At 42.6% G+C, this 27,135-nt stretch overlaps 2 protein-coding genes and 1 non-coding gene across 4 annotated transcripts in view; 2 read left to right on the top strand and 1 right to left on the bottom strand.

The window, feature by feature from the left end:
- The window catches only part of UPF2 (UPF2 regulator of nonsense mediated mRNA decay), a 125,296-nt gene extending 101,869 nt beyond the window's left edge, over positions 1 to 23,427 (top strand). Inside the window, exons 19-22 of one of the 2 annotated variants that reach the window (XM_064369042.1) lie at positions 190 to 357; positions 10,611 to 10,752; positions 13,011 to 13,131; positions 22,145 to 23,427. In XM_064369042.1, the coding sequence (XP_064225112.1) occupies positions 190 to 357; positions 10,611 to 10,752; positions 13,011 to 13,131; positions 22,145 to 22,154 (441 nt within the window). In that variant the 3' untranslated portion in view covers positions 22,155 to 23,427. The remainder of the gene's footprint in view (positions 1 to 189; positions 358 to 10,610; positions 10,753 to 13,010; positions 13,132 to 22,144) is intronic. The other variant, XM_064369041.1, reaches the window with a different exon arrangement.
- LOC135271587 (ATP synthase F(0) complex subunit C1, mitochondrial-like) lies at positions 15,014 to 19,127 on the top strand. Its single transcript, XM_064369081.1, has one exon. The coding sequence runs from the start codon at positions 15,580 to 15,582 to the stop codon at positions 15,976 to 15,978; it is 399 nt and encodes a 132-aa protein (XP_064225151.1). The 5' UTR covers positions 15,014 to 15,579; the 3' UTR covers positions 15,979 to 19,127.
- Positions 20,170 to 20,275, bottom strand: LOC135271593 (U6 spliceosomal RNA). Its single transcript, XR_010339720.1, has one exon. It is a non-coding gene; the product is annotated as a U6 spliceosomal RNA (small nuclear RNA).
- Positions 23,428 to 27,135: the final 3,708 nt, after the last annotated feature.

Here is a 27,135-nt window from a genome sequence, read left to right as displayed (position 1 = left end):
GGGGAGAAATACTCCTTGGGTTTATCCATGTTTCAGAAGGAGTCTTATGGTGGTTGTGATTGTTGACTGTTAGGGCTCTTGTGACTGTTGTGTTTTAAGAAATATAGCATTGAATGAGTTTGTATTTATATTGACATACATATATATATATCTTGGAGTATTTATTATGTCCCTTTTAATTTCTTTTAGCAACGAAGTGGTGAATCTGTTAAAGTACACCAACTTGATGTTGCCATTCCTTTGCATCTCAAAAGCCAACTGAGGAAAGGGCCCCCACTGGGAGGTGGGGAAGGAGAGGCCGAGTCTGCAGACACAATGCCGTTTGTCATGTTAACAAGAAAAGGCAATAAACAGCAGGTAAGAAACTGCCCACCCTGGTCCTGTATTTATAGCTGATTGTGAGTTACCCAGTTTAAGGAGCAACTTTGCTTTATAGGTTCTAAATTCTTTTTGACCTACAAGAGGGTAAGAGTTGGACAGTTTTAAAGCATTCAGTGGTAGAATAATTTTATCCCTTATGTGGTGTTTGTTTTGTTTTTTTGGGATGGAATCTCACTTTGTTGGCCTGGCTGGAGTGCCGTGGCAGGATCTTGGCTCACTGCAGCCTCTGCCACAAACAATTCTCTCACCTTAGCCTCTGTAGTAGCTGTGATTACAGGCACACATCACCACCCAGCTAATTTTTGTTTTTTGTTTTTTTTTTTTCTTTGAGACAGAGTCTTGCTTTGTCGCCAGGCTGGAGTGCAGTGGTAAGATCTTGGCTCACTGCAACCTCTGCCTCCCGGGTTCAAGGATTCTCTTGTCTCAGCCTCCCAAGTAGCTGGGACTACAGGTGCTCGCCACCACACCCAGCTAAGTTTTGTATTTTTAGCAGAGATGATGTTTCACCATGTTGGCTAGTATGGTCTCGATTTCTTGACCTCATGATCTGCCCACCTCAACCTCCCAAAGTGCTGGGATTACAGGCGTAAGCCACTGTGCCCAGCCTGGTTTTGTATTTTTAATAGAGACAGGGTTTCACCATGTCGGCTAGGCTGGTCTCAAAGCCCTGGCCTTAGGTGATCTGCCCACCTCGGCCTCCCAAAGTGTTGGGATTACAGGCGTGAGCTACTGCACCCGGCCCCTTATATGTTTTAAATCATGTATATTTGTAAGAATATATAAGTACCTTGACTTGTATCACGAAGGTTCCACCAGCAAGCACCAGGTAGGGAAGGAAAGAAGGATAGTGACTGACACAGCCCAGGAAGAGGCTCAGATGCCATCACCTGAAAATCACACCAACCCTTCTCCATATCCCTCTCCATTTTTGTTGTTTGCTCTTTCCCCTTCATACAAGATGGTCCCTCAAAGCCGTTTCCCCCTCTACCAAGCTGTTACTTTAGGGATTCATAGTTGGTTTGTCATATACTTACTGAGCATCTACTATGTGCCAGGTACTATTCTATTCCAGGTCCTGAGGCTACAGTGATAAATAGGAAAACGTCCTGTCCTCATGGAACTTATCTCCTACTGAGAGGGAGAGAGACAAATGCACATATTTGCAGATAGTGAAACATGGTATGAAGAGAATATAGGCTCTCAGATACTCCTTTAGATGTATTTAGGTCAATTCTGTAAATTTTTTTTACATTTTAACATTTCTGAGCTCAAGTTGCTTCTTAGAGTCCATGGAATCCTGTGATAATTGACAGCATTTCTTTCTGCTTTAGTGATAAGTAAAATAATGGTGCATCTTAGAATTAATAAAATGTTAGATTTTATTGTATATGGTAGCTGCCACAGTTACCTTAGACAAGTCCAATACCAGGCTCCCACATTCATTTACACAGTCATTTAACAAATATTTATCATTTACCTGCTTCACACTAGGTGCTTCTGTGTGCAGAATATAGCAGCAGTTACCCAGAGTCCCTCCTCTCTTGGGAGCTTTCATTCTGGTATTGGGAGGCATATGAGAAGTACACCAAGTCACGTTGGGGGAATGGCTACCAAGGGAGGGTAAAACAAACAGATTAAGACGATAGAAAGAGACAGGGATGGGGAGGCACAAGGAGAGGGAGGCTGCCTCCTAGTTAGGATGATCAAGGAAAACACAGTAAGTTGCATCTGAGATGTTCTCCCCACTAGAACAACCTCAAACAGATGATGCCTAAATTTTACCCCTGCTTTTGTCAGGCAACTTCTCCTTTACACTGAGTTCAAAATTGTGCAGTATAACACTTTTTGCTGCAGTGATACCACCTATATACCAATTAGAATCGGGGAGTGTGGCCAGGCGCAGTGGCTCACGCCTGTAATCTCAGCACTTTGGGAGGCCGAGGCGGGCGGATCATGAAGTCAGGAGTTGGAGACCAGCCTGACCAACGTGGTGAAACCCCGTCTCTACTAAAAATAGAAAAATTAGCTGGGCATGGTGGCACATGCCTGTAATCCCAGCTACTCAGGAGGCTGAGCCAGGAGAATCGCTTGAACCCAGGAGGCAGAGGTTGCAGTGAGCTCAGATCCTGCCATTGTACTCCAGCCTGGGCCAAAGAGTGAGACTCCATCACAAAATAAAAAAAAAAAAAGGAAGAAAGAAAAAGAATCCTGGAGTGTGGGGCTGGCAAAGGCTCATTTTTGAGAGTTAACCTTGATGGGTTCAGAGCATTGCTGAATCTTCCTCAGACACTGCCGTCGGTGGGCCTTGCCTCTAGCCCAGGCTCCAGCCAGGCTTCTTGGTGCTTTCAGGAAAGCCATACCTTTCCCCTTCTTTGACCAAGGTTTTCTGTGGGAAAAATGAGAGCTTTTTAAAAAATGAGGCCCAAAATTTGGCGTTGTACTGAGTGAGATCTTTGCTAAGACTGCTGTCCTCAGAGCACCTGGAAATGTTAATTCACCACTGTTGCCGGGATTCACAAATCCCAGCATTTTTGCTTTTCGAGGGACTACTTAGTTCTCTGAACTAGACTTTTGTATTTCAGTTACCATGTTTTAGATCTCCTTCGTTCTCTTTTTCTTTAAAAGCTCTTAGCTTCTTCCTCCATCCCCCCATCACCAGCTTTTCTTGGCAAAGTTTCCAAAGGTAATTAGGCCGTCAAGTTGTAAGGCATGCGCACATGGACACGGCCACTACAGATCTGTCTGTTGAATTGTGAAGGGCAGCACATGGCAGCTTCAGTTAGATATATCTTGGTCCCTGTTCCTGTGCAACTGCTAGATAATGATATTCCATTGACACACTAGGACCATGATTTTTGTTAACTAAAAGAAAGTTTCAGAATATCTCTCTTTGAAGGTCAGATTGCACAACATTAATCAATCAGTTTTTTTCTTCCTCCCTTTCATGAAGTACATGAGTATTCATTATCACCTTTGTCAACTCTACACCCCATCTGGCCCATATAGAACATGTAGGCATTGAAAATAAATTAATCAAAGCCTACTTAAAAAAAATTCATGGGCTTTGGAAAATAAGTACTTCAACAGTCTGGAATTCCAAAGTGTATGGATCAAAATAAGACTTTGTATATTTTAGAAGGAATATTTTTGGTTAACATTAGGTAGATTGTAAACCATGTAGCTTATATAATTTTATGTAAATGAATTTGAAGTCCTTGTTTCTTAAAATGTAAGATTTAGTTTAATTTTTAAGGATATATTGTTATTAAATTTTAAAAATATTAGCAGACATGAAATGAGAACTCAGAGTACTTGGTTATTAAGTAAATTTTCAGCGTTTCTAAACTTTATTTGGAATTTTGGAAAATGTTCGGTTTTTGGAACATTATTTGAGGAAACATCAGTGGTATGTTGTGGTCTGAAAAAGAAAGTATATTTTGTTCTGATTTTTATTTCTTTATTTGGCTTTTGGGTGTTGCCCCTTCTGGTGCAACACTTTTTTCTACAAATGTGAAATGTGTTGCCTTATAGGAATCTTTAGTTTTTAAGTGAAAGATCTCTTTGTGCATCAAATTTGTACTCAGAAATAACTTTCTGGTCTTGTAGTCATTAGGGGAAAATATATTGCACCAATGAAGTGAGTAGTTGCAGAGAAAGAAAAAGATAATGCTTTTGGTAATTTATTCCTTTCTAGATTTAAATATTTATGAACTAGAATAATGAATTTAAATTAAAACAAGTTTTAATGTAATACAATTGTTATAAAATGTTTTAAAAAGCTTTTTTATTATTTTAAATAAATGCATAATATAGTTTAATACTGGCAAGCAAACCTTTTTAGCAATTAATATTTACATAACAAGTTATGATTTGTTATATTTTGACTAGAGTAATTGATACTTATGTCATAGTAACTTGAGATTATATATTTTTTAAATTTCAGCTAGTCATGGAGTAGCTGCAAAATACAAGCTAAATCACCTTCATTGCTATTATGTTCAGGAAATTTAGTTTGAGTGACTTCAATATTTTTATCATCTAATTTGCTATAAAGTAGCATCTCTCTTGTAATAGTACGTCAGTAGCTCTGCAGTGAAGGCAGTAGGCAAAGGTGGCATCTGTACATTTGTCTCTTCATTTCCCTGTGTTCATTACTGTCTCTTTTATGTTCTTTTTAAGCACATAATACTCGAGAACTTTTCCTTTTGTAAAACCTGTCTCAGAGTTTATAAAATGTGTTTTTGTTTATCTTTTATTTATAATTGTTTCCCTTTAGGAGAAATTGCTAATCTTATAAATGAATAAGAATATATTCTTTTTTTACCTATAGAATATATTCTATATTTTTTATCTTTCTGATCACATTTATTGTGAAATTTTCTTTGCAATGTTTTTTACTGTTTCATTAGTATGATTTAGTACCATCAGCGTTAGGCTTGTTATTAGGGGATTATGAAGGAAATTTCAAATTTTATCATCAGGAACCTAAAAAGGGGGTAAAATGGCCATTAGAGTTGCAACTTCCAGTTCATGATGATTAAGAAATTACCTACTTTTTTTTTTGATTGAGTCAGAGTCTCACCCTGTTGCCCAGGCTGGAGTACGGTGGCACGATCTCGGCTCATTGCAACCGCTACCTCACGGGTTCAGGTAATTCTCCTACCTCACTCAGCCTCTGAGTAGCTGGGACTACAGACACCTGCCACCATGTGCAGCTAATTTTTGTATTTTTAGTAGAGTCAGGGTTTCACTGTGTTGGCCAGGCTGGTGTCTGGTCTCAAACTCCTGACCTCAGGTGATCCTCCTGCCTTGGCCTCCCAAAGTGCCAGGAGGCCACCATGCCCCACCTATCTACATTTTTTAAATGGGCTTCTTTGCTTGACTGTTTTGTAAAACAGTAATCTACCAATCCCTCTGTATTTGCATGATTCATAAGTGTTTAGGACCATTTAGTACAGCCATGAGAGGAAAGCCAGCCAACTGATTAAAAGGATTAAAATGCTAGAGTCTGTAATTTACATGAAGAAATTCAGACTGCCATGTCTGTTCACCCTTTCACCCTTGCCATCTCTAATAAGACATCTTATTTGGTATTTGGAACAGAAAATGACTTAAAATTTAGCTGTCATTCTCAAAGCCTAATTGATGTTTCATATTTCTTTTTCTTTCTTTCTTTCTTTCTTTCTTTCTTTTTTTTTTTTTGAGACAGAGTCTCACTCAACTGTCACCCAGGCTGGAGTGCAGTAGTGTGATCTCGGCTCACTGCAACCTCCGCCTCCCAGGCTCAAGCGATTCTCCTGCCTCAGACTCCTGAGTAGCTGGATTACAGGCATGCATCACCACATCCAGCTAATATTTGTGTTTTCACTAGAGATGAGGTTTCACCCTGTTGGCCAGGTTGCTCTCGAACTCCTGTCCTCAGGTCATCCACCCAGCTTGGCCTCCCAAAATACTGGGATTACAGGTGTGAACCACCTCGCTGGGACCCAGGAGGTGCTTTTTTAAAAGGTTGTCTGTAGAGCATAAGAACAAAGAAGGGTAGTCCCAGTGCTTGCAGAGAGATATGGAAAACATATGAACAAACAAACAAAAACAAATTTGTTCTCAGTACCTTTTATCAACTATCCGAAAGGATAAAATTAAATAATGTTGAAAGGGATTATCTTATTACACATTGTCTGCCTGTATCAAAATACCTTATGTACCCCATAAATATGTACATTATCATATGCCCACAAAAATAAAATCATAAAAAGAGATTGTCTGACCAGGCACAGTTGACTCACACCTATAATTTTCACACTTTGGGAAGCCGAGGCAGGTGGATCATTTGAGCTCAGGAGTTTGAGATCAGCTTGGGCAACATGGTGAAACCCAGTCTCTAATAAAAATACAAGAATTACTTGGGCATGGTGGCGTGTGCCTGTAATTCCAGCTACTTGGGAGGCTGAGGCAAGAGAATCGCTTGAACCGGGGAAGCAGAGGTTGTGGTGAGCTGAGATCGGGCCACTGCACTCCAGCCTGGGTGACAGAGCAAGACTCTGTCTCAAAAAAAAAAAAAAAAAAAGAAAGAAAAGAAATGGGACTGGGCGCCGTGGCTCATGCCTATAATCCCTGCTCTTTGGGAGGCTGAGGAGGTGGATCGCCTGAGGTCAGGAGTTCGAGATTAGACTGCAGCTGTAATCCTGGCTACTCGGAATGCTGAGACAGGAGAATCGCTTGAACCCAGGAGGCAGAGGTTGCAATGAGCTGAGGTTGTGCCACTGCACTACAGCCTGGCCGACAAGAATAAAAAAAACTCCATCAAAAAAAATAATAATAAATGGTATAACCACTTTGGCAGTTTCTTAAAAAGTGAAACACGATATTCAGTGAGGGTATGTGTTAGAAGATTAAAAAAACAAAACAAAACAAAAACAGATATTTCTAGCTATTTTATTCCTAGCATTTTTCACTTAAGAGATTAAGACAAGGCCAGGTGCGGTGGCTCACACCTGTAATCCCAGCACTTTGGGAGGCCGAGGCAGGCAGATCACGAGATCAGGAGTTTAAGACCAGCCTGACCAACATGGTGAAACCCCGTCTCTGCTAAAAATATAAAAATTAGCCAGGCATGGTGGTGCGTGCCTGTAATCCCAGTTACTGGGGAGGCTGAGGCAGGAGAATCACTTGAACTCAGGAGGCACAGGTTGCGGTGAGCCAAGATCACACCATTGACCTCCAGGCTGGGCAACAAGAATGAAACTCTGTCTCACACACACACAAAAAAGAGATTAAGACAAACATTCATCCAAAGATTTGTGCATGAATGTAGAATTGTATGTGAAATAACCCAAAAGTAGAAACAGTCCAAATGTTCCTAACAGGTGAATGAATATGTGGCATATTCATACAAGGGAATAGAATTCTGCAATAAAAAGGAACAAAGTATTGATGCATACAAAACATGGATGTCTCTGAAAATCATTATGCCAAACAAAAGAAGCTAGACAATAAAGTGCATGTTGTAGGATCTGATAGATAATGAACATTTAGAAAATGCAGACTAGCCAGGCATGGTGGCACTCACCTATAGTCCCAGCTACCCAGGAGCCTAAGGCAGGAGGATTGCTTGAGACCAGGACTTCAAGGCCAGCCTGGGCAACATAGTGCAATGCATCTCTTTAAAACAAAAGAAAAAGAGAAGGTAGGCTGGGCATGGTGGCTGACACCTATAATCCCAGTACTTTGGAAGGCCGAGGCAGTAGGATTGCTTGTTCAGGAGTTTGAAACCAGCCTGGGCAACAAAGCGAGATCCCCCCTACCCTAGCCTACCACTCTACCCCTACCAAAAATTTGTTAAAAAGAATTTAGGCATGGTGATGTGTGCCTGTAACTACAGCTACTTGGGAAGCTGAGGTGTGAGGATCACTTGAGCCCCGGAGTTCTGATGCTGCAGTGAGCTATGGTCACACCACTGTACTCTAGTACATACACAAGACCTCATTTCTTAAAAGAAAATGCAGACTAATCAGTAGTGACAGAGAGCAGATTGGTGGTTGCCTGGGGGTGGTTGCCTTGCTTATAAAGTTTGAAGGTGACGGATGTGCTCATTGTCTTGGTTGTGGAAAGGTTTTCTCTCTCTCTTTTTTTTCTTTTTGTTTTTTGAGATGAAGTTTCACTTTTACTGCCCAGGCTGGAGTGCATTGGTGCGATCTCGGTTCACCACAACTCCGTCTCCTAGGTTCAGTATTTCTCCTGCCTCAGCCTCCTGAGTAGCTGGGATTACAGGCATGCACCACCACATCTGGCTAATTTTGCATTTTTAGAAGAGACGAGGTTTCACCATGTTGGTCAGGCTGGTCTCGAACTCCCAACCTCAGGTGATCCACCTGCCTCGGCCTCCCAAAGTGCTGGGATTACAGGTGTGAGCCACTGCGCCCAGCCGTGGGGAGGTTTTCTCAAGTGCGCATAAATAGCAGAACATATCAAATTATGTTTTAAATATGTGCAACTGATTGTATGTCAGGTATATCCCAATAAAGTTGCTTTAAAAAAAAAATGTTTTGAAGTCAGGACAACATAGTAAGACCCAGGCCTGCTGGTCACAGTGTGATGCTGAGGTGGGCGGGTCACGAGGTCAGGAGATTGAGACCAGTCTGGCTGACACCGTGAAACCCCATCTGTACTAAAAATATGAAAAATTAGCCAGGTGAGGTGGTGGGTGCCTGTAATTCCAGCTACTCAGGAGGCTGAGGCAGGAGAATCACTTGAACCCGGGAGGTGGAAGTTGCAGTAAGCCAAGGTCACGCTCCTGCACTCCAGACTGGTGACAGAGCGAGACTCCGTATCCAAAAAAAAAACAACCCAGGCCTTACAAAAAATGAAAATTAGCTAGGCATGGTGGCACACACCCATAGTTTTAGCTACACAAGAGGTCGAGGTGGAGGATTGCTTGAGCACAGGAGGTAGTGGCTACAGTGAGCCATGATTGCACTACTGCACTTTAGCCTCAATGACAAAGCGAGACCCTATCTCAAAAACATAAAAAATGTTTTGAGCTTTAAAAGGAGATGATAGTTGCAAGGAGTCAGTACTTGATCACTAAGAGCAGAGTCTCAAGCTGAGGTCATTGGGGGAATGGGTAAGGTTTGCCAGGCTGGTAGTTAAGTGGATTACCTTAATATTAATTTTGATATGTGAGATATTTATCTGCTGTCTTAAATATGAAATTTAGTTTAGTTGTGTTTGTAGATAGTCTCTCACCTGCACTTAGTATTTTGCACCTTAGTGTATCTGTCCTAGTGTGTTTGGTGTTCTGGGTGATACATTTGAAGAAAAACATTGACTAACTAGAGTGCATCCTAAGAGAGAATACCAAGAGAGGACATTGGAGATAATGTACAGTATCAGACTGTCAAATCAGACTCCGATGAATCAGAGTTCTTGTGCAATGTTCAGATTTAATGAGAATTTCAAAGATGCCAGTATTCAGGAGGCACAGATTAAGCTGAGAGAAGCCTGGGACTTGGGCACAGCTCCTTACATCTTTCATTCCACATCAGATGTGCCTTTGCTTCACAGTAACTGATGAGGTCTCTTAAATGAGGTATGCAGATTATCACACAGCAGAGGGAATTTAGGTTATAAACTGACATAGCTTACTTAAAATTTTGCACGGAGCCATGGCCCATAAGTTCATGGATCCTATCTTGGTTTGTTTAGTAAGAGCAATCTTAAACCAGGAACATCCTGCTAAAAATAAAAGCATTTCTAGACAAGGACTCATTTTCCCCCATAACCGAGAACTAGATCTCGCTAGGTCAGTGGCTTCGCTCTCCTCCAGTCATAGCTGTCTTCAGAAGTGTGAACAGCGAGTAATGCTGAAGATGGACTAGATCTGTTCTGTGTAAACACCTTTCCGACGGTCACCGAGACACAAGGAGGTCTACAGGTTGAAAGGCTGTCCCTGGCTGTTAGATGTGTGCTTCTACATAGGGTGCAGTGAAGCAGAACATCTGTTTTAGGGAGGTTTGACTTGGTGGCTTTTCCCTCATCCAGGCTTAATGTTGCAGATATTAGGAGACCAGAGAGACCAATGGGTGAAACAGGAGGATTTTATGTAGGTGCACCGGGTCAGTGGACTCACATCGGAAAACTGAGCAAAGGACAAAGAAAATGGGCTACTTTTTATACATTCAGGATGATGTAGCAGCTAACATGTTTTTCAGAAGCCAGAATGAAGAACAGTTAATAAATTTGTAACATGTCTTGTGATTTACATTCATTTGAAATACAGCATTTTGAGAAATGCATTGTACATTCTTTGGGTGGTATCTTGCCCTATAACCTTGCAGCTGGTCAGCAAGAAAAACAGGAGTCTTGAGATGCCTGGGAACTTTGCTGAGAATGTGGGGAGAATAGATAAGACAGGTTTTACAGGGAGTTAGTTAATTTTAAGCAGAGCTGGGGATTAGGTTTTACATTGAACACAACACTGTAAACTTTATTTTATTTTGCAGCAGTTACAGACTATTGCTATTATTTTATTTCCCTCTTCATAATAGGCTTTGACTCAGAGTAATAGTGGTATCTGTTCTTAGGTGGTACTGTCTAGTAATTTATAGTAAAGGAAATCCATTATTTATTTTTAACTTGTTTAATTCTACTTGTTATTTTATTTGAAGTCTGATTTTTTCTTCCTCTCAATTTTCTCAAACTCTTTGTGATCCTTTGTTATTTTCCTCCAGTTTAAGATCCTTAATGTACCCATGTCCTCTCAACTTGCTGCAAATCACTGGAACCAGCAACAGGCAGAACAAGAAGAGAGGATGAGGATGAAAAAGCTCACGCTAGATATCAATGAACGGCAAGAACAAGAAGATTATCAAGGTATAAAGTTGTCTGTAAGAGAACTGGAAATTTTTGATGCCTTTAAGTATCAAAATTGTTACTTTGTCTCACCTTTTTATGTCATATTTTTCCATATTTATGCTGAGAAATACATTTTGTATTCCACTGTCTCTATTTTTCACTCCCTTACTTGTAAAATAATAATAATTTTCACCATATTTTGCTCTAATTCAGTTAGATTATAAACTGCTAGCTGTGTTTGCAAGCAAGATGATAATCCGTTTTTAATTGCTTCACATTGGCAGCCAATTGTGTACAAATTCATTTAACAAACAGTATGTGTTGCTTAATGACAGGGATACATTCTAAAAAATGTGTCATTAGGAGGCTGGGCTTGGTGGCTCAAACCTGTAATCCCAGCACTTTGGGAGGCTGAGGTGAGTGGATCACCTGAGGTCAGGAGTTCAAGACCAGCTTGACCAACATGGTGAAACCTCATCTTAAAAAAATAAATAAATAAATAAAAATTAAAAAAAAAAAAGAAATATGTCATTAGGTAATTTCATCATTGTGCAAGCATCACGAGTGTACTTGACAAACCTGGATGGTGTAGCCTACTACACACTTAGGCTATATGGTCTAGCCTCTGTGAACTGATGGGGCCACCATTGTATAGGTGCTCCTTCATTGACTGGGACATGGTCACACAGCACACAACTGAATTTATCTCCTTTTTTCTATTTGGAGTCCTGGTCTTGAGGAACCTGTCTTCCTTCAGATTTGAGGAAATACTCAAATTAGGATTCTAGTTTTATGTATACATGTGCAGCATTTTTCGGTTAATTGGAATCTTACATATAGAGTCCCTGGATACTTCATAAGCTAGTGTTTTGGTATTTCTGTGGTATGCAGATTTTAGAGCCATAACATAATTGCTTACACAGCACTATACGGAACAAACTGCTATTTGTGCAGGAGAGTGTGTATAAATCAGTATGTGTGGTTTTTAATCTTTTAATCTCACTTGTAGAATATTCTTGCCTAGTTGATACCCAGCAGTGTTTTTGTTTAAGAGAGAGTATTGCTCTGTGTCACACATGGCTGAATGGAGGGCAGTGGCACAATTACTTTAGCCTCAAACTCCTGGGCTCAAGTGATCCTGCTGCCTCTGCCTCAGCCCCTCAAGTAGCTAGGATTGCAGACGTGTGCCACCATAGCTGGCTAATTTTTTTTTCTGTTTTTACTTCCAGTAATGGGTATAAGCAAATCTGGCTAATTTTTAATTTTTTTTAGAGAGGGGATCTTGGGTGTTGCCCAGGCTCATCTTGAACTCCTGGGCTCAAGCTAGGATTACAGACATGTGCCACCATACCTGGCTAATTTTTAATTTTTTGTGGAGAGGGGATCTTGCTTTGTTGCCCAGGCTTGTTTTGAACTTCTGGGGTCAAGCAGTCCTCCTGCCCCTGCATCCCAAAGTGGTAGGGTTACAGACGTGAGCCACCACACCCAGCTCCAACATTCTTTTTTTTTTTTTGAGACAGAGTCTCACTTTGTTACCCAAACTGGAGTGCAGTGGCACAATCTCGGTTCACTGCCACCTCCTTCTCCTAGGTTCAAGCAATTCTGCCTCATCCTCCAGAGTAGCTGGAACTACAGGCATACGCCACCATACCTGGCTAATTTTTGTATTTTTAGTAGAGATGGGGTTTCACTATATTGGCCAGGCTAGTCTTGAACTCCTGACCTTGTGATCTGCCCGCGTTGGCCTCCCAAAGTGCTAGGATTACAGGCGTGAGCCACCTCACCTGGCCCAACATTCTTAATAGCTAACACTGAGTGCTTACTCTTAGGCCAGACACTGTTTTATGTACTTTTGCAAAGTGTATAATCCTCATAACTATTCTTTGAGATTATCTGCATTTTACATTGAGGGAAATTGAACCTAAAGTCCCACAGCTGGAAAGTGATAGGCTGTGATTTTAACCAGTAGTTTCGCTCTATACACTGTGCTCTTAGCTACTGCGTTGCACTGTCTCTTAGGCTGTTTTACCACCTCATAAGATAGCTGTGTGGTAGCCAGATTCACAGGAAAGGGAACATTGTGCATTACAGTCTTATCTCTTGAAAATACTTTTTCAAAATTTCTTTATCATTTTAGTCTGTATAATGACTATTTTTTCTTTAGTCAGCTCCCTGGCAGGACTATTAAACTTAATCTCCCCAACATTTCATTCACTCTGTAGGAGGAATACGTTTCTAAGAGTTAACAGCATTTTCATTTCTGTTCCTAATTACAGAAATGTTGCAGTCTCTTGCACAGCGCCCAGCTCCAGCAAACACCAATCGTGAGAGGCGGCCTCGCTACCAACATCCAAAGGGAGCACCTAATGCAGATCTAATCTTTAAGACTGGTGGGAGGTACAGCAGTCGTTACTCCTTCCTTAGCTGTTTCTCATCATGTCCGTAAGAATAAATTAGAGATTTCTGGATTACAGTTTTTGGCAAAGCCCTAATTATTATTAGCAAAATAGAAAAGTCTTTAAATTGTAGATACTTGAGGGGAAAAAAACCTGCTTTGTACTGTAGTTATGGTTGTTCTGTATTTTTTTATTTTTTGAGACAAGGTCTTGGTCTGTTGTTGCCCAGGCTGAAGTGCAGTCGGATGATCACAGCTCACTACAGCCTCACCCTCCTTGGCTCAAGTGATCCTCCCATCTCAGCCTCCCGAGTAGCTGGGACTATAGGCATGCACCACCACACCTGGCTAATTTTTATATCTTTTGTAGAGACAGAGTCTTGCCATGTTGCACAGGCTGGTCTTGAACTCCTGAGCTCAAGCGATTTACCCATGTGGCTGTTCTTACGAAGACATTGGTTTTAGCTAGATGTTGGCTTTCATTCTCTCTGAGTGGACTTCTTTTTTCTTTGTTTTAATAGGAGGGAGAAGTTATAGATGAGCAAGAGAGAGACATCATAGGCTTTGTATTAGAATTTCTTAGGTCAGAGTTAATCAATATCGATGTTTACAAAAACTAAAAATCTATTTGCTAGACTTTTAACCATGCAGGTAGAGTTTGTTCCTATTTATTTATTTTTTAAGATGGAGTCTTGCTCTGTCACCCAGGCTGGAGTGCAGTGGTGTGATCTCAGGTCACTACAACCTCTGCCTCCCAGGTTCAAGCGATTCTCCAGTCTCAGCCTCCCGAGTAGCTGGGATTACAGGCACATGCCACTGCATCTGGCTAATTTTTGTATTTTTAGTAGAGACAGGGTTTTACCATGTTGGCTTGGCTGGTCTCGAACTCCGGACCTCAGGTGATATGCCCACCTCGGCCTCCCAAAGTGTTGGGATTACAGGCATGAGCCACTGCACTTGGCATGTTTTTTTTAACTATAAAATTTCCTGATGAAATTCATACCAGTTCCACTTAAATTGTTTAATGTGAGATAATTTAAAACTCTATAACGAATTTGAAAGTTAAGTATTCCCTAATAAGACCTTCGTTATGTTTTTTAAGGGTAGGTTATTTAAAGTTTTTCTGGAATATGATCTAAAGACCATGCCATCATCAACTAATTTTGTTTTTTTTTTTTTTTTGAGACAGGGTCTCACTCTATCACCCAGGCTGGAGTGCAGTGGTGTGATCTCAGCTCACTGCAACCTTCGCCTCTCAGGTTTAAGTGATTCTCCTACCTCAGCCTCCCGAGTAGCTGGGATTACAGGCGTGCACCACCACGCCTGGCTAATTTTTGTATTTTTAGTAGAGACGTGGTTTCACCATGTTGGCCAGGCTGGTCTGGAAATCTTGACCTCAGGTGGTCCACCCACCTCAACTAATTTTGTCTAGTGGTTAAAGTGCCAGTGACTTCTGCTGCCCTTACTGATCTCACTTAGAGGATTAGTGTTTACACTGAGGCTCCACAACAGCCCAAGATGTCACTTTGTTGTTGGGAGCAGAGGAGCAGGTATAGATGAGGAGTGTGCTGGGGATGGCAGAATTAGAACATGATTCAGGAGAGTAGCATGGGGAAAACTTATTCATCAGAACCTGTGTCTTTTACTCACTGAACATATTTGTGTGTTCTGGTGGCATTTGTCTTAGAGCTATTTGCTCAGATAACTCTAATCAAATTGTAATCTAGTAAATTGACTTGTTGACCAGGCGGGGTGGCTCACGCCTATAATCCCAGCACTTTGGGAGGCTGAGGCAGGAGAATCGCTTGAACCTGGGAGATGGAGGTTGCCATGAGCTGAGATCACACCATTGCACTCCAGCCTGTGTGACAAAGCAAGACTCCATCTCAAAAAATAAAAAAAAAAAAAGAAAGAAAGAAAAGTGGCTTGTAAAGACAGTTTGGAGATCTGTTCTTTAGCATCTGTTGAGTATAATTTTTTTTTAAAAAATCCAAGTTGGAAATGATATACAGACCTAATTAGGCATAAGGTAATAGGTTATTTTTAATTATCCAAACTTTATTGAAGTCCTTCAATTAAGCCTGTTTTATTACTGCTAAAATGTAGAAACTAACTAGGTTAACAGGCAATGAAAAATGCTCATTTCCTGCTTTTACATTTTCTTAGAGTAGCTTTAAATATATGCCATAGTGTTCTTGATAACATGTTCGCTCCTGTCTCAGCATCAGAGACCAAAACTATTAAAATAGTTGTATTTCGGTTGGTGCAAAAGTAATTGCTATTTTTGCCAATAGTAATAGCAGGCCGGGTGCGGTGGCTCGCGCCTGTAATCCTAGCACTTTGGGAGGCTGAGATGGGCGGATCATGAGGTCAAGATATCAAGACCGGAGCCGGGCGAGCGCTGTGGGCCAAGCAGGGGCTGCAGGGCAGTGGGAGTGCAGACTGAAAAAATGCAGACCACCGGGGCATTACTCATTTCTCTGGCACTGATCCGCTGTTGTACCAGGGGTCTAATCAGGCCTGTGTCTGCCTGCTTCTTGAATAGCCTAGAGAATTCATCTAAACAGCCTTCCTACAGCAGCTCCCCACTCCAGGTGGCCCAACGGGAGTTCCAGACCAATGTTGTCTCCCGTGACATTGACACAGCAGCCAAGTTTATTGGTCCTGGGGCAGCCACAGTTGGTGTGGCTGGTTCAGGGGCTGGCATTGGAACGGTGTTTGGCAGCTTGATCATTGGCTATGCCAGGAACCCGTCTCTCTTCTCCTACGCCATTCTGGGCTTTGCCCTGTCTGAGGCCATGGGGCTCTTCTGTTTGATGGTCACCTTCCTCATCCTCTTCGCCATATGAGGCTCTGTGGGGTCACCTGCCTGTCCCTGCTGCGGCGACTCCATACCATTCCTGGTGCTGGGGTGTGCTAAGCTTTACCATTAAACACAATGTTTCTCTAAAAAAAAATATATATATATATATATATCGAGACCATCCTGGCCAACATGGTGAAACACCGTTTCTACTAAAAAATAGAAAAATTAGCTGGGCGTGTTGCACGCCTGTAGTACCAGCTACTCGGGAGGCTGAGGCAGGAGGACTGCTTGAACCCAGGAGGTGGAGGTTGCGGTGAGCCGAGATTGTGCCACTGCACTTCAGCCTGGTAACAGAGCAAGACTGTCTCAAAAAAATAGCAAAAACCACAATTACTTTTGCATCAACATAATACCTTGATGTTTTCCATCATCACCTGTTCATATTGCAGCTTGACATCTCTGAATAGCATGTTATTTTTGTTCAGCCCTAATCCCTTCGCAGTTCATGTATTGCAAGTATAGTGTCTGAGTAGTTTCTGTAGACTCACTCTGGAATTGGATGACATAAGGGGTATCCAATAGGATTTACCCCTGCCCCCATTGTACAATCATTCAGGACTGCACTGTGGAAGACGAAGTACAAGACAGGGTCTTTACCCACCAGGTTATGATCCAGTAGGGAAGCCAAGTACAGGTACTTGAAAGATAATTCCACCCTCTTCTACTTGAAAGTTAATTCCACCCTTTTCATTTGTCTATTTAAAAAACCTTGGGTGAGAATCTGTTCAGGACAAGACAGGAGACATGTAGGCATATAAGTGCTGTCATCAATGTGCATGTGAACATAGAGGGAAGCCTTTCTTACCTGGCTATAAGGGTTAGTCACTTTTCAGAGTTCCTTCACTTTCTATTTTCCTTCCTCCCTCCAGTTCCCCCTTGGAAGAATCGGCTACACTTGCCCTTTCTCGCTCCAACTTGGGTGGCTTGCCCCTGCCAGTTCACAGCTGGCGGTGGGAGGCACTGCCCACCCCACTGGCCACGCTAGAAAAGGCAGGTTCATTATTGACTCCTCTACCCTTCTCAGTCCCCAGGTCTAGGCAACTTCTGCCTTCACTGGCATCCCTACCTGCCATGTTAGCCTCATCTCAGCAGCACTTTGCATTGTAGGCCCTCCTTGTTCTCCCAATGGACCCTTCCTTGGCATCTGTGATTCTGCTGGGTTCAGGGTTTTTCCCACCCCTTGACCACTGCAGCTCTTGCTGTTGACACCGCCTCCATTCTGTGCTTGCCCTGCCCAGGGATGTCTGTGTTCCTTGGGCTCAGCCTGGGCCCTCTTCTCCTTCTGCACGCTCAGAGGAGGCATCATCCCTCCCAGTGGCCTGGCTGCCATCCAGGTCTCCAGCCCAGATCTCACATTTTCATTTCTGACTGTCCACTCACCTGTGACTCAGAGATGGAAGCCTCCATGCCGCTGCCCTAGCCCCTTTTCCCTGGGGTCTTCAGTGCAGGGAGAGGAAGCACTGTCCACCCCCTTATCTACAACAGAAGAGGAAGTTGTATTATTGATGGCTCCTCCTCCCTCAATTCACTGATGTAGTTCATTAGCAAATCCTCTGCATTCTGCTCCCAAATGGCCCCCACTCTTGCCTGTTTTATTTTCTGCCCACAGCCAGGACCCTGGGTCAAGCGAACATCTCCTCTTGCTTGGGTTGCTGTTGCTGCGTCAGCCTCCTCATCAGCCTCTCTGTCTTTTCTCAGCCCTTCAACCTTTTCCAATTCAGTCTCTCCCTACAGACCCAGTGTTCTTTCTAAAATACAAATTTGATGTCTATGTGAGCCCTTCTGCTTAAAATCCTCCAATGGCTGCTCGTGGCTTGTAGGATAAAAAGTCTAAACTCCTCAGCTTGGTTCGCAAGGCCCTGTGGTGCAGGTGGACATAGGTTAACCAGCTTCATCTCCTGCCTTTCTTTCCCTGCTCCAGCCTAGCTGACCTTTACTTCCGTGTTCTTTCTGCCTCCTCTGTGTGGAAGAGGCAGGAGAATTGCTTGAACCTGGGAGGTGGAGGGAACAGTCTCCAGCTGTTCCCCCTGGAGAACTCCTACTCCTTCAGGTCCTGCCTTGATGTTCTCAAGTCTGACGTAGGTCAGTGCGGGTCTTCTGCCATGACTTAGGGTATTTCTGTAGACCTTGTCCTCCTTAAGTACTGCCTAGCTTGTCTCTGCCCCCCATGAGATTACCAGTGATGAGAGCACAGACTAAGTCTCATATTGTTTCAATTCTGTCTCCCTTATAGCTCTTGGTGCCTGGCACCTAGTAGATGCTCAGTAAATACTTGGTGAATGGACAAAGGAACTTTTGACAATCTACGCTTAGTCATTAAATAAACGTTCTTACTCCAGTTCTGCTCCCTAGCTCTTTCCTGTGTTTTTCCTTTTTTTTTGTAAGAGTCCCAGCTCTTGAGCTAGCCACTCAACCTGTTTTAAAATCTCTTCTTAAAATAGCACCTTAAAAAAGAAAACGTAACTTGTCCATTAGTCTTAAGAATGGCACTCTGTAAAGTATCATGAATGGAATTTTTATAGTCAGTGCTCCTAAAGTATAGGTGTGATAAATGGTAGAATAACAGGCAAACATGGAAACATGAGATTTTTACCCTTTAGAGGACCAAATGTTCTTTGCCATTTTTAAAATTTACATTTTAAGGCAAGGTGTGGTGGCTCATGCCTGTAATCCCAGCACTTAGGAAGGCCGAGGCAGGCAGATCACCTGAGGTCGGGAGTTTGAGACCAGCCTGACCAACATGGTGAAACCCCATCTCTACTAAATACAAAAAAATAACTGGGCATGGTGGTGCATGCCTGTAATCCCAACTACTTGGGAGGCTGAGGCAGGAGAATCGCTTGAACCTGGGAGGTGGAGGTTGCAGTGAGCCAAGATTATGCCATTCTACTCCAGCCTGGGCAACAAGAGCAAAACTCTGTCTCAAAAAAAAAAAAATTCAGTTATTAATATTGTGATGTTATATGGTAGATAAAGGGAAATTTATTGGGAAACTGGTTATAAAGTATTTTACGTCCAGGTGCAGTGGCTCACGCCTGTAATCCCAGCACTTTGGGAGCTTGAGGTAGAAGGATCACTTGAGCCCAGGAGGCGGAGGCTGCAGTGAGTCCAGATCACACCACTGCCACTGCACTCCAGCCTGGGCAACAGAGTCAAAAAAAAAAAAATTAATTTTTTTTTTTTTTTTTTTTTGAGACAGCATCTTTCTCTGTTACCCAGGCTGGAGTGCAGTGGTGCAATCTCAGCTCACTGCAGCCTCTGCTTCTTGGGTTCAAACGACTCTCCTGTCAGTCTCCCAAGTGGTTGGGATCACAGGCGTGCACCACCACTCCCAGCTAATTTTTGTATCTTTAGTAGAGACGGGGTTTCACCATGTTGTCCAGGCTGGTCTTGAACTCTTGACCTCAGTTGATCTGCCTACCTGGGCCTCCCTAAGTGTTGGTATTACAGGCGTGAGCCACTGCACCCGACATAAATTTTTGTTTTCCTGTGGATTTTAATAGACTCCCAGATTTTAATTTGCGTTTATATATTTTCTAACCATGAGATCCTTGAAATAAGAACATAAATTAAAATTTCAGCCCTTTAACCAGTTAGAGGCATTTGCTTACAATGAGTTGAAACAGCAGCAGTGCTGTAAGTAAAACTCTTATGTAGGGTTTTCTGTATTGCAGAACAAGGTTTTTTTTCTACTGTGCTAGTATTGAAAAACTGTGAAGCTTAACATCTTTTGCAAGTGCTAATACTAATATGGTTTAGATGCTACAAATTCATATAGGTTATTTCAGTGCTCCTCAAACTTTAAAATACATAACTCTCTAGACTCATTAAAAAGCAAGTTCTGGTTCGTTTCTTACATTTTTTTAAAATTATTATTATAGAATGCTTCATGAATTTGTATGTCATTCTTTTTGTTTGTTTTTTGAGATGGAGTCTTGTTCTGTCACACAGGCTGGACTACAGTGGCAGGATCCTGGCTCACTGCAACCTCTGCCTCCCAAGTTCAAGCAATTCTTATGCCTCAGCCTCCAAAGTAACTGTGTGCCACCACAGCACATGCCTGTCATTTTTGTGTTTTTAGTAGGGATGACTATCTCACCATTTTGGCCAGGCTGGTGTCAAACTCCTGACCTCAGGTGATCTGCCTGAGTCAGCCTCCCAAAGTGCTGGGATTACAGGCGTGAGCCACTGCACCTCGCCTGCATGTCATCTTTGCACAGGACCATGCTGATCTTCTCTGTATCGCTACAATTTTTAGTATATGTGCTGCGAAGGAGCACAGCAAGCTCTGGTTACTTTCTAACAAGTTCTCCAGTGATGTCAAAGCTGCTGGTGTGCGGCCGACACTTAGTGGCATGGGAGTATACTATCTGACTTTTAAACCCATCTTTTTTTAAATTTTTGTTTTGTTTTATTTTGTTTTTGAGACAGTGTCTTGCTCTGTCACTCAGGCTGGAGTATAGTGGCATGATCACAGCTCACTGCAGCCTCGACCTCCTGGGCTCAAGCAATCCTGCCTCAGCCTCTCAGTAGCTGGGACTATAGACACACACCACCATAACTGGTTAATTTGTTTATTTTTTAGTAGAGACGAGGACTCATTATGTTGCCCAGGCTGGTCTTGATTGCTTGTAAACCCATCTAAGTAGAGTCTGCATTTTTTCATCAGATTTTTTTTTTATATCTTTATGTTAGGTTAAATAGGTAATAGTTTTGTTATAAAATAGTCTCTCGTAGAATTGGATTTAATCCAAAGTGTATATTGTATTAATAAACACTTTTTGAGCGGATAGCTTTTTAAGTCACTCAGAATGATTGTCTCTGAACCAAATGACACCTTACGCTATAACTAGTGGTATAACTACACCTTACTTAGCAACGATTTTGAACATTTTTTTCTGTCATTTACTGCTTTTATTTAAAGTATTCTAGGTTAGTGCTGCTTTTTCTTGACTTCAGGAGAGATCCTTGAAACTTCTCTATCTCAGGGAGTACTTATGTTCTTTCCATCAGTTCACTTCTGGAAGAGTTATGGCTCTTATCCAGCTGAAGATATCCTTTTCCCTATTTGCATCTTACGCTTTGAAAGTTCCTTGCTAACATAGCTTGCTCTGTGAAAACAAACCGTTAGTCTGCTCGGGCTGCCATAACAAAGTAGTACAGCACTAGTGGCTTAAATGACCGAAGTTTGCTGTCTCGCAGTTCTGGAGGCTGCCAGCAGGAATCCTGAGGTCAGGGAGTCAGGGGGAGCTGGTTCCTTCTAAGGGCTGGAGGAGGACTGTTCCAGACCCACCTTCTCACTGCTGGGAGTGCTGGCAGTCTTTGTCTTCCATACCTTGTTATACATTACCGTGGTCTCCGCCTTTGTCTGCACATGGCCTTTTCCCTGTGTGTGTCTGTGTGCACATTTACCCTTTTTATAGGGATGCAGTCCTCCTGGGTTTGGCCCCACCCTGCTCCAGTATGGCCTTGTCTTAAGTAATTATATCTACAGCAGCCTTGTTTCCAAATGCAGTCACATTCTGAGGTACCACAGTCCAGTGTCAACATGGGAATTTTGGGGTTACACAACTGAATCGTAACACAAACCGTGAATTCTTAGCATCTTAGGAATTAGCCGTAGAAGAGACACAGGAGCCACCCCCTCCAGTCACTGCTCCAGTGGCTCTGGTTTTGTTGTAGTTCAGTAGAGAGCACGTATGCTCTGAAAAAAGCAGTTCACTTGTCCTCGGTATCCACAGGGGTTGCTTCCTGGACCCCCTAAGACACCAAAATGCACAGATACCCAAGTCCCTGGTAAAAAAACAAAATGGTGTAGCATTTATATATAATCTATACACATCCTCCCATGTACTTTAAATCATCTCTAGATGACTTGTAATACCTAATAAAATGTAGATGCTATGCCCATAGTTGATATATTGTACTATTTTTAATATTTATGTCATTTTTATTGTTGTACTGTTACTTTTTTATTGTTTGGGGTTTTTTCCTGAATATTTTGATCCATGGATATGGAACCCACAGATGCCAGGGCCAGCTGTAACCTGGGGAAGTCACTTGATGGTGGTGGGTAATGTTGCGGACACTGTCTTGCTGGACTTTGTCCTGCCGTAAGCTCTCTGACGTGACCCTGTTTGTTCCTTTAGGAGACGTTGATCCAGCAGCACGTGTCATTTCATTAGGTCCTGTATCTGATGTTGTGGATAGTGGAGTCCTCCAGCAATTGAATGAGAGCAGTGGATACATCTCAGCAGGTCGGTCTAGAGAGTTGCGAATCTAAACCTGGGACAGGCTGGGGCCAGGAGGCAGAAACACCAGCCTCTGCCAACACCGGAACAAGCCGACGCTTCCAGACAAGGCAGAAAAGGCCTTTTGTAATGGAAATCACTCGAGGGTTCATCTTCTCTTGAGAATGGCAGTCAAGAAATGAGATGGTTCACTTGACTACTGAGCAGTTATACCAAGGAGAGCATCAAGGAGATGATTGAGCCAGAGAAGAAACGGGTTGTGATGGTAATGGTGTGGGGGAAATGAACTTGAGCTTTAAACTTGATTTGAGTTTCAGTGTCTCTGAATTGAACATCCCATGTTGGAAGAAGATACATTTGGGGGCTCCAGGACTACAGTAGAAAAGTGTAGAGCAAGCAGGAAAATCTTCTAGTAAAACCTTACGTGCAGGACAACAAAATGATGAAAGATATCCAAATACCAGATCATCCACCAGGAAGGCTTTTGTTTAGGAATTTGTATCAAGAGGAACAAAGGATGAGGGAGAAAAATCCGTTTATCCATCAGAGTCAGTGATATAAAATGGCCTATTTGGGTAAAAGAAAAATGTGAAGACTGTTTTAGTATACAGAGTGCATTAATTCAGATGGCTTAGAAACGTGATGCCAGCCCAAGAACAGGGATCTAGTTGAGCCCATTGTAAGTATCATTGAAAACAAAACATGCCAGTCAGCATGTCACAGAGAACAAACGAAGGACAGCAAGAAGTGGATCAGAATATTTTGTTGACCTTCATGGGTTTACAGCCTCTGTCTCTAAACAAAGTATGGAAACAAGTGGAGCTTTTATTTTGCTTTTGTTTTCGTTTTGTTTCGTTTTGTTTTCCCCCACTAAATAGAAATGAGGGTTCTTAGTCTCTTTCTGACAATCTGTTAATTTCTTAGGGTAGTTGTCTTTCGTTTGCTTTCCAGTAGGCATAGTACATTTAGTTGAAAGCACATCTGTATGCTACAACTTGATTACATCTTTTTTTCTAGCTATTTTGCATTTTTTCTTTTACCATGTTTCAGTTTCTGCATGTAGATTTAAATAAGAAACAAAACTTGTAAAGTTGTAACATTTCACATGGAAATGCTGCCCAATCTTCACCAGCTTCAGAAATCTGACCTTTGCCGATGCTGCAATAAAGTGTTGTAATTTAGATTTGGCATGGTGGTGTTTGATTTGGTTTGGGTTTTGGGAACCTGTTGAATGGGTACATTGGTGTCTCGCAGCGTCATCTTCGTGCTTTAGAATATATTCTCAGATGATCCGCGTTGTTTTCACCTTCAGGGTTCCATCTCCGCGTGACTTTTCTCAGGTGCCGGAATTAATGTACCTTTGGGGCCAATGGAGAAAAGTAGCCTACACAGACCAATAGAAGGCACATTTTTAGAATAGGCTGAGTACTGGTGAAGATGGGAGCTGGGGCAGCATGGTTCAGCCTGGGGCAGCGTTTGTGATTTGGGTGGGTAGAGCCTGTGCGAAGCAGGTGACTCACAAAGGAACAGCAAGAACCACTCTTGGCCATCTCTTGCTAGGTGTTCATTTTAAGGCTGATTTACACACTCCAAACGGAGTTACTGTAATCACCATTGCTAAAATTTCAAAAATTCAGCCGAGAGTTATCATTGGAAAAAAAAAGGTTTTCTTAAAGGAAAAACTTTACAGATTTCACTTACGGGAAGCTTATTCTCCAACCCTTATCATGGTACTGTTACTCACTATTCTTTTGTTGGGTTTACAAGTTTTATCATTGTTATATTATTTCTAGGTGTTAGATTACTTATTTATTTATTATTTTTTTTGAGACAGAGACCTGTTCTGTCACCTAAGCTGTAGTGCAGTGGCATGATCTCAGCTCACTGCAACCTCCATCTCCTGGCTTCAAGCAATTCTCCTGCCTTCAAGCGATTCTCCTGCCTCAGCCTCCCAAGTAGTGGGATTACAGGCATTCGTCACCATACCTGGCTGATTTTTGTGTTTTCAGTAGAGACAGGTTTTCTTTCCTTCTTTTTTTTTTTTTTTTTGAGATGGAGTCTCGCTCTGTAGCCCAGGCTGTAGTGCAGTGGCATGATCTCGGCTCACTGCAACCTCTGCTTCCCGGGTTCTGGTTCAAGCAATTCTCCTGCCTCAGCCTCCCGAGTAGCCAGGATTACAGGTGGGCACCACCATGCCCAGCTAATTTTTGTATTTTAAGTAGACAGGGTTTCACCATGTTGGCCAGGCTGGTCTTGAACTCCTGACCTCATGATCTGCCCGCCTCGGCCACCCAAAGTGTTGGGATTACAGGCGTAAGCCACCATGCCCAGCCAGTAGAGACAGGTTTTCACCATGTTGGCTAGCCAGGTCTCGAACTGCTGACCTCAAGTAATCACCACCTCGGTCTCCCAGAGTGTTAGAATTACAGGCGTGAGCCACTGTGCCCAGCCTGTTAGATTATTTATTACAGGGAGTCAGGATAATTCTAAATTCATCCTTTATACTTCATATCATACACAAGGCAGACAATATGAAAATCAGCTGTGTGGTGATAATTTACCTTTATTCACCTTTCATCTAGAAAGGATAAAGTCACTAGCAGGTGTAATATGTTTGGGAACCAGAAAGTGGGCCAAATTAGATTCTTCACAACATCGCATCTTCAATTTGAAAGGACAAGCCCCCTGAATTTTAGAAATTTGTATGATTCCCATAACTGTCGGTTTTTTGGGCCTTCTTTTTACCCCTGTGATCAGCAGAGGTAAGCAGGTGTTAACACATCTGGCTGTCTTCCTTTGAAACTTTGATTCCTTTTCAGGAAGTGATAAGCTGTAGGCTTCCCGGCAGCCTCAGGATCTGACTCAAGGTCATCCCCTTACTTCCCTATGGGAGCCTCACAGGTCCTTAGACATTCCACCTTTACATACAGCCCCTGCAAACCTGAGCTGTGCAAAACCAGGCAGCCCGACAGAGGATGCAGATAGTACACAGTGGCTAGGAGAGCCCAGCAAGGATCACCATGAGAACACTGAAAACCCAAACAGAAGTCAGGCATAAAAACACAAAAGAGAACCTCTCAGAGCAAAACCCTGAGAAGCTCAGTACAGTCTTAACCCTGGAGCACTGAGAAGGTTCGGCCTGGAAGAAACACTCATTTTGTAGTCAAGGAATCATGCTGAGAGTTGGGTTAATGCCATTTGATACAGTAGATTGAGTAATTGATGGTTTCAGGATTTTTATGATGAGCAGAAATAATAACCTCATTATAGGAAAGAAATACAGTTGACCCTCAACATGGCGGTTAGGGGTGCTTGACCCCCCGTGCATTAAAAAGTTCACATATAACTTTTTTTTTTTTGAGATGGAGTTTTACTCTCCCCCGAGGTGGAGTGTAGTGGTGTGATCTCAGCTCACTGTAACCTCTGCCTCCCAGGTTCAGGTGATTCTCCTGCCTCAGCCTCCCAAGTTGCTGGGATTAGGGGTGCCTGCCAGTTCACCTGGCCAATTTTTGTATTTTTAGTAGAGACAAGGTTTCACCATGTTGGCCAGGCTGGTCTCGAACTCCTGACCTCAGGTGATCCACCTGCCTCGGTCTCCCAAAGTGCTGGGAGTACAGGCGTGAGCCACTGAGCCCAGCCTGCATATCACTTTTTTTTTGAGACAAAGTGTCGCTCTGTCGCCAGGCTGGAGTGCAGTAGCGCAGTCTCTGCTCACTGCAGTCTCTGCCTCCTGGGTTTAAGTGATTCTCCTGCCTCAGCCTCCCAAGTAGCTGAGACTACAGGCACGCACCACCATGGCCAGCTAATTTTCCTATTGTTAGTAGAGACAGGATTTCACCATGTTGGCCAGGATGGTCTTGATCTTTTGACCTCGTGATCTGCTCACCTTGGCCTCCCAAAGTGCTGGGCTTACAAGCGTGAGCCACTGCACCTGGCTTCTGTGTAAGTTTTGACTCCCCACAAACTTTACTAATATAGCCTGGTGTTGACTGGAAGCCTTAGCAAGATCCTAAGTAGTCAGTTAACATGTTTTGTATGGTATATGTATTATGTATTTTATTCTTACAATAAAGTAAGCCAAGGATATTATTATTAAGAAAATCGTGGGCCAGACGTGGTGGCTCATGCCATATGATCCCAGCATTTTGGAGCCTGAGGCGGGAAGGTCATTTGAGCCATGGAGGTTATGGCTGCAGTGAACAGAGATAGTGCCACTGCACTCCAGCCTGGGCAAGAAAGAGAGTCTGTCTATAAATAAATAGAAAACCAGAAGGAAGAGAAAATATGTTTACTATTAAGTGGAAGTGGATTGTGATAAAAGTCTTCATCCTCATTGCCTTCACACTGAGTAGGTGAGGAGGAGGAGTTGGTCTTGCTGTCTCAGGGTGGCAGAGGTGGAAGAAAATCCATGTGGAAGTGGACCCATGCAGTTCAAACCTGTGTTATTCAAGAGTCAACTGTAGTCCCAGAGTGGTGAGGCCTACCGTGGAGAAGTGAGACTGCAGATTTCCTGCCTCCAACTGTATCATACAATACCTTCATGATACTCAGAGGGAAAAACGCAAGAGATTGTTTGGAAAAGGCAGAGATGCAACATGCTTAGGTTCCCTTCGAAAATTGTTTTAAAGTTTTTATATCTTCGGAGGTAAACTTTCAGCGATTAGGAGCCCAATGTGTTTTGTAGATTTTTTTGTTTTTGTTTTTGTTTTTGTTTTGAGACAGAGTCTCACTCGGTTGCCCAGGCTGGAGTGCGGTGGCATGATAGCTCACTGCAACTTCTGCCTCCCTGGTTCAAGCAATTTTCCCACCTCAACCTCCCAAGTAGCTGGGATTATAGGCGTGTACCACCATGCACAGCTAATTTTTGTGTTTTTGGTAGAGATGGGGTT

This window comes from Aotus nancymaae, unplaced genomic scaffold (genome assembly GCF_030222135.1).
Source record: "Aotus nancymaae isolate 86718 unplaced genomic scaffold, 86718_ANA_hifiasm-v0.15.2.pri h1tg000083l, whole genome shotgun sequence".
In the NCBI taxonomy this organism is placed as follows: Eukaryota; Metazoa; Chordata; class Mammalia; order Primates; family Aotidae; genus Aotus; species Aotus nancymaae.
This window is presented reverse-complemented; position numbering and strand designations above follow the sequence as displayed.

Bases quoted from the DNA above. Each gene is read 5' to 3' on its own strand.
- LOC135271587 (XM_064369081.1), top strand. From the start codon at position 15,580: ATGCAGACCACCGGGGCATTACTCATTTCTCTGGCACTGATCCGCTGT.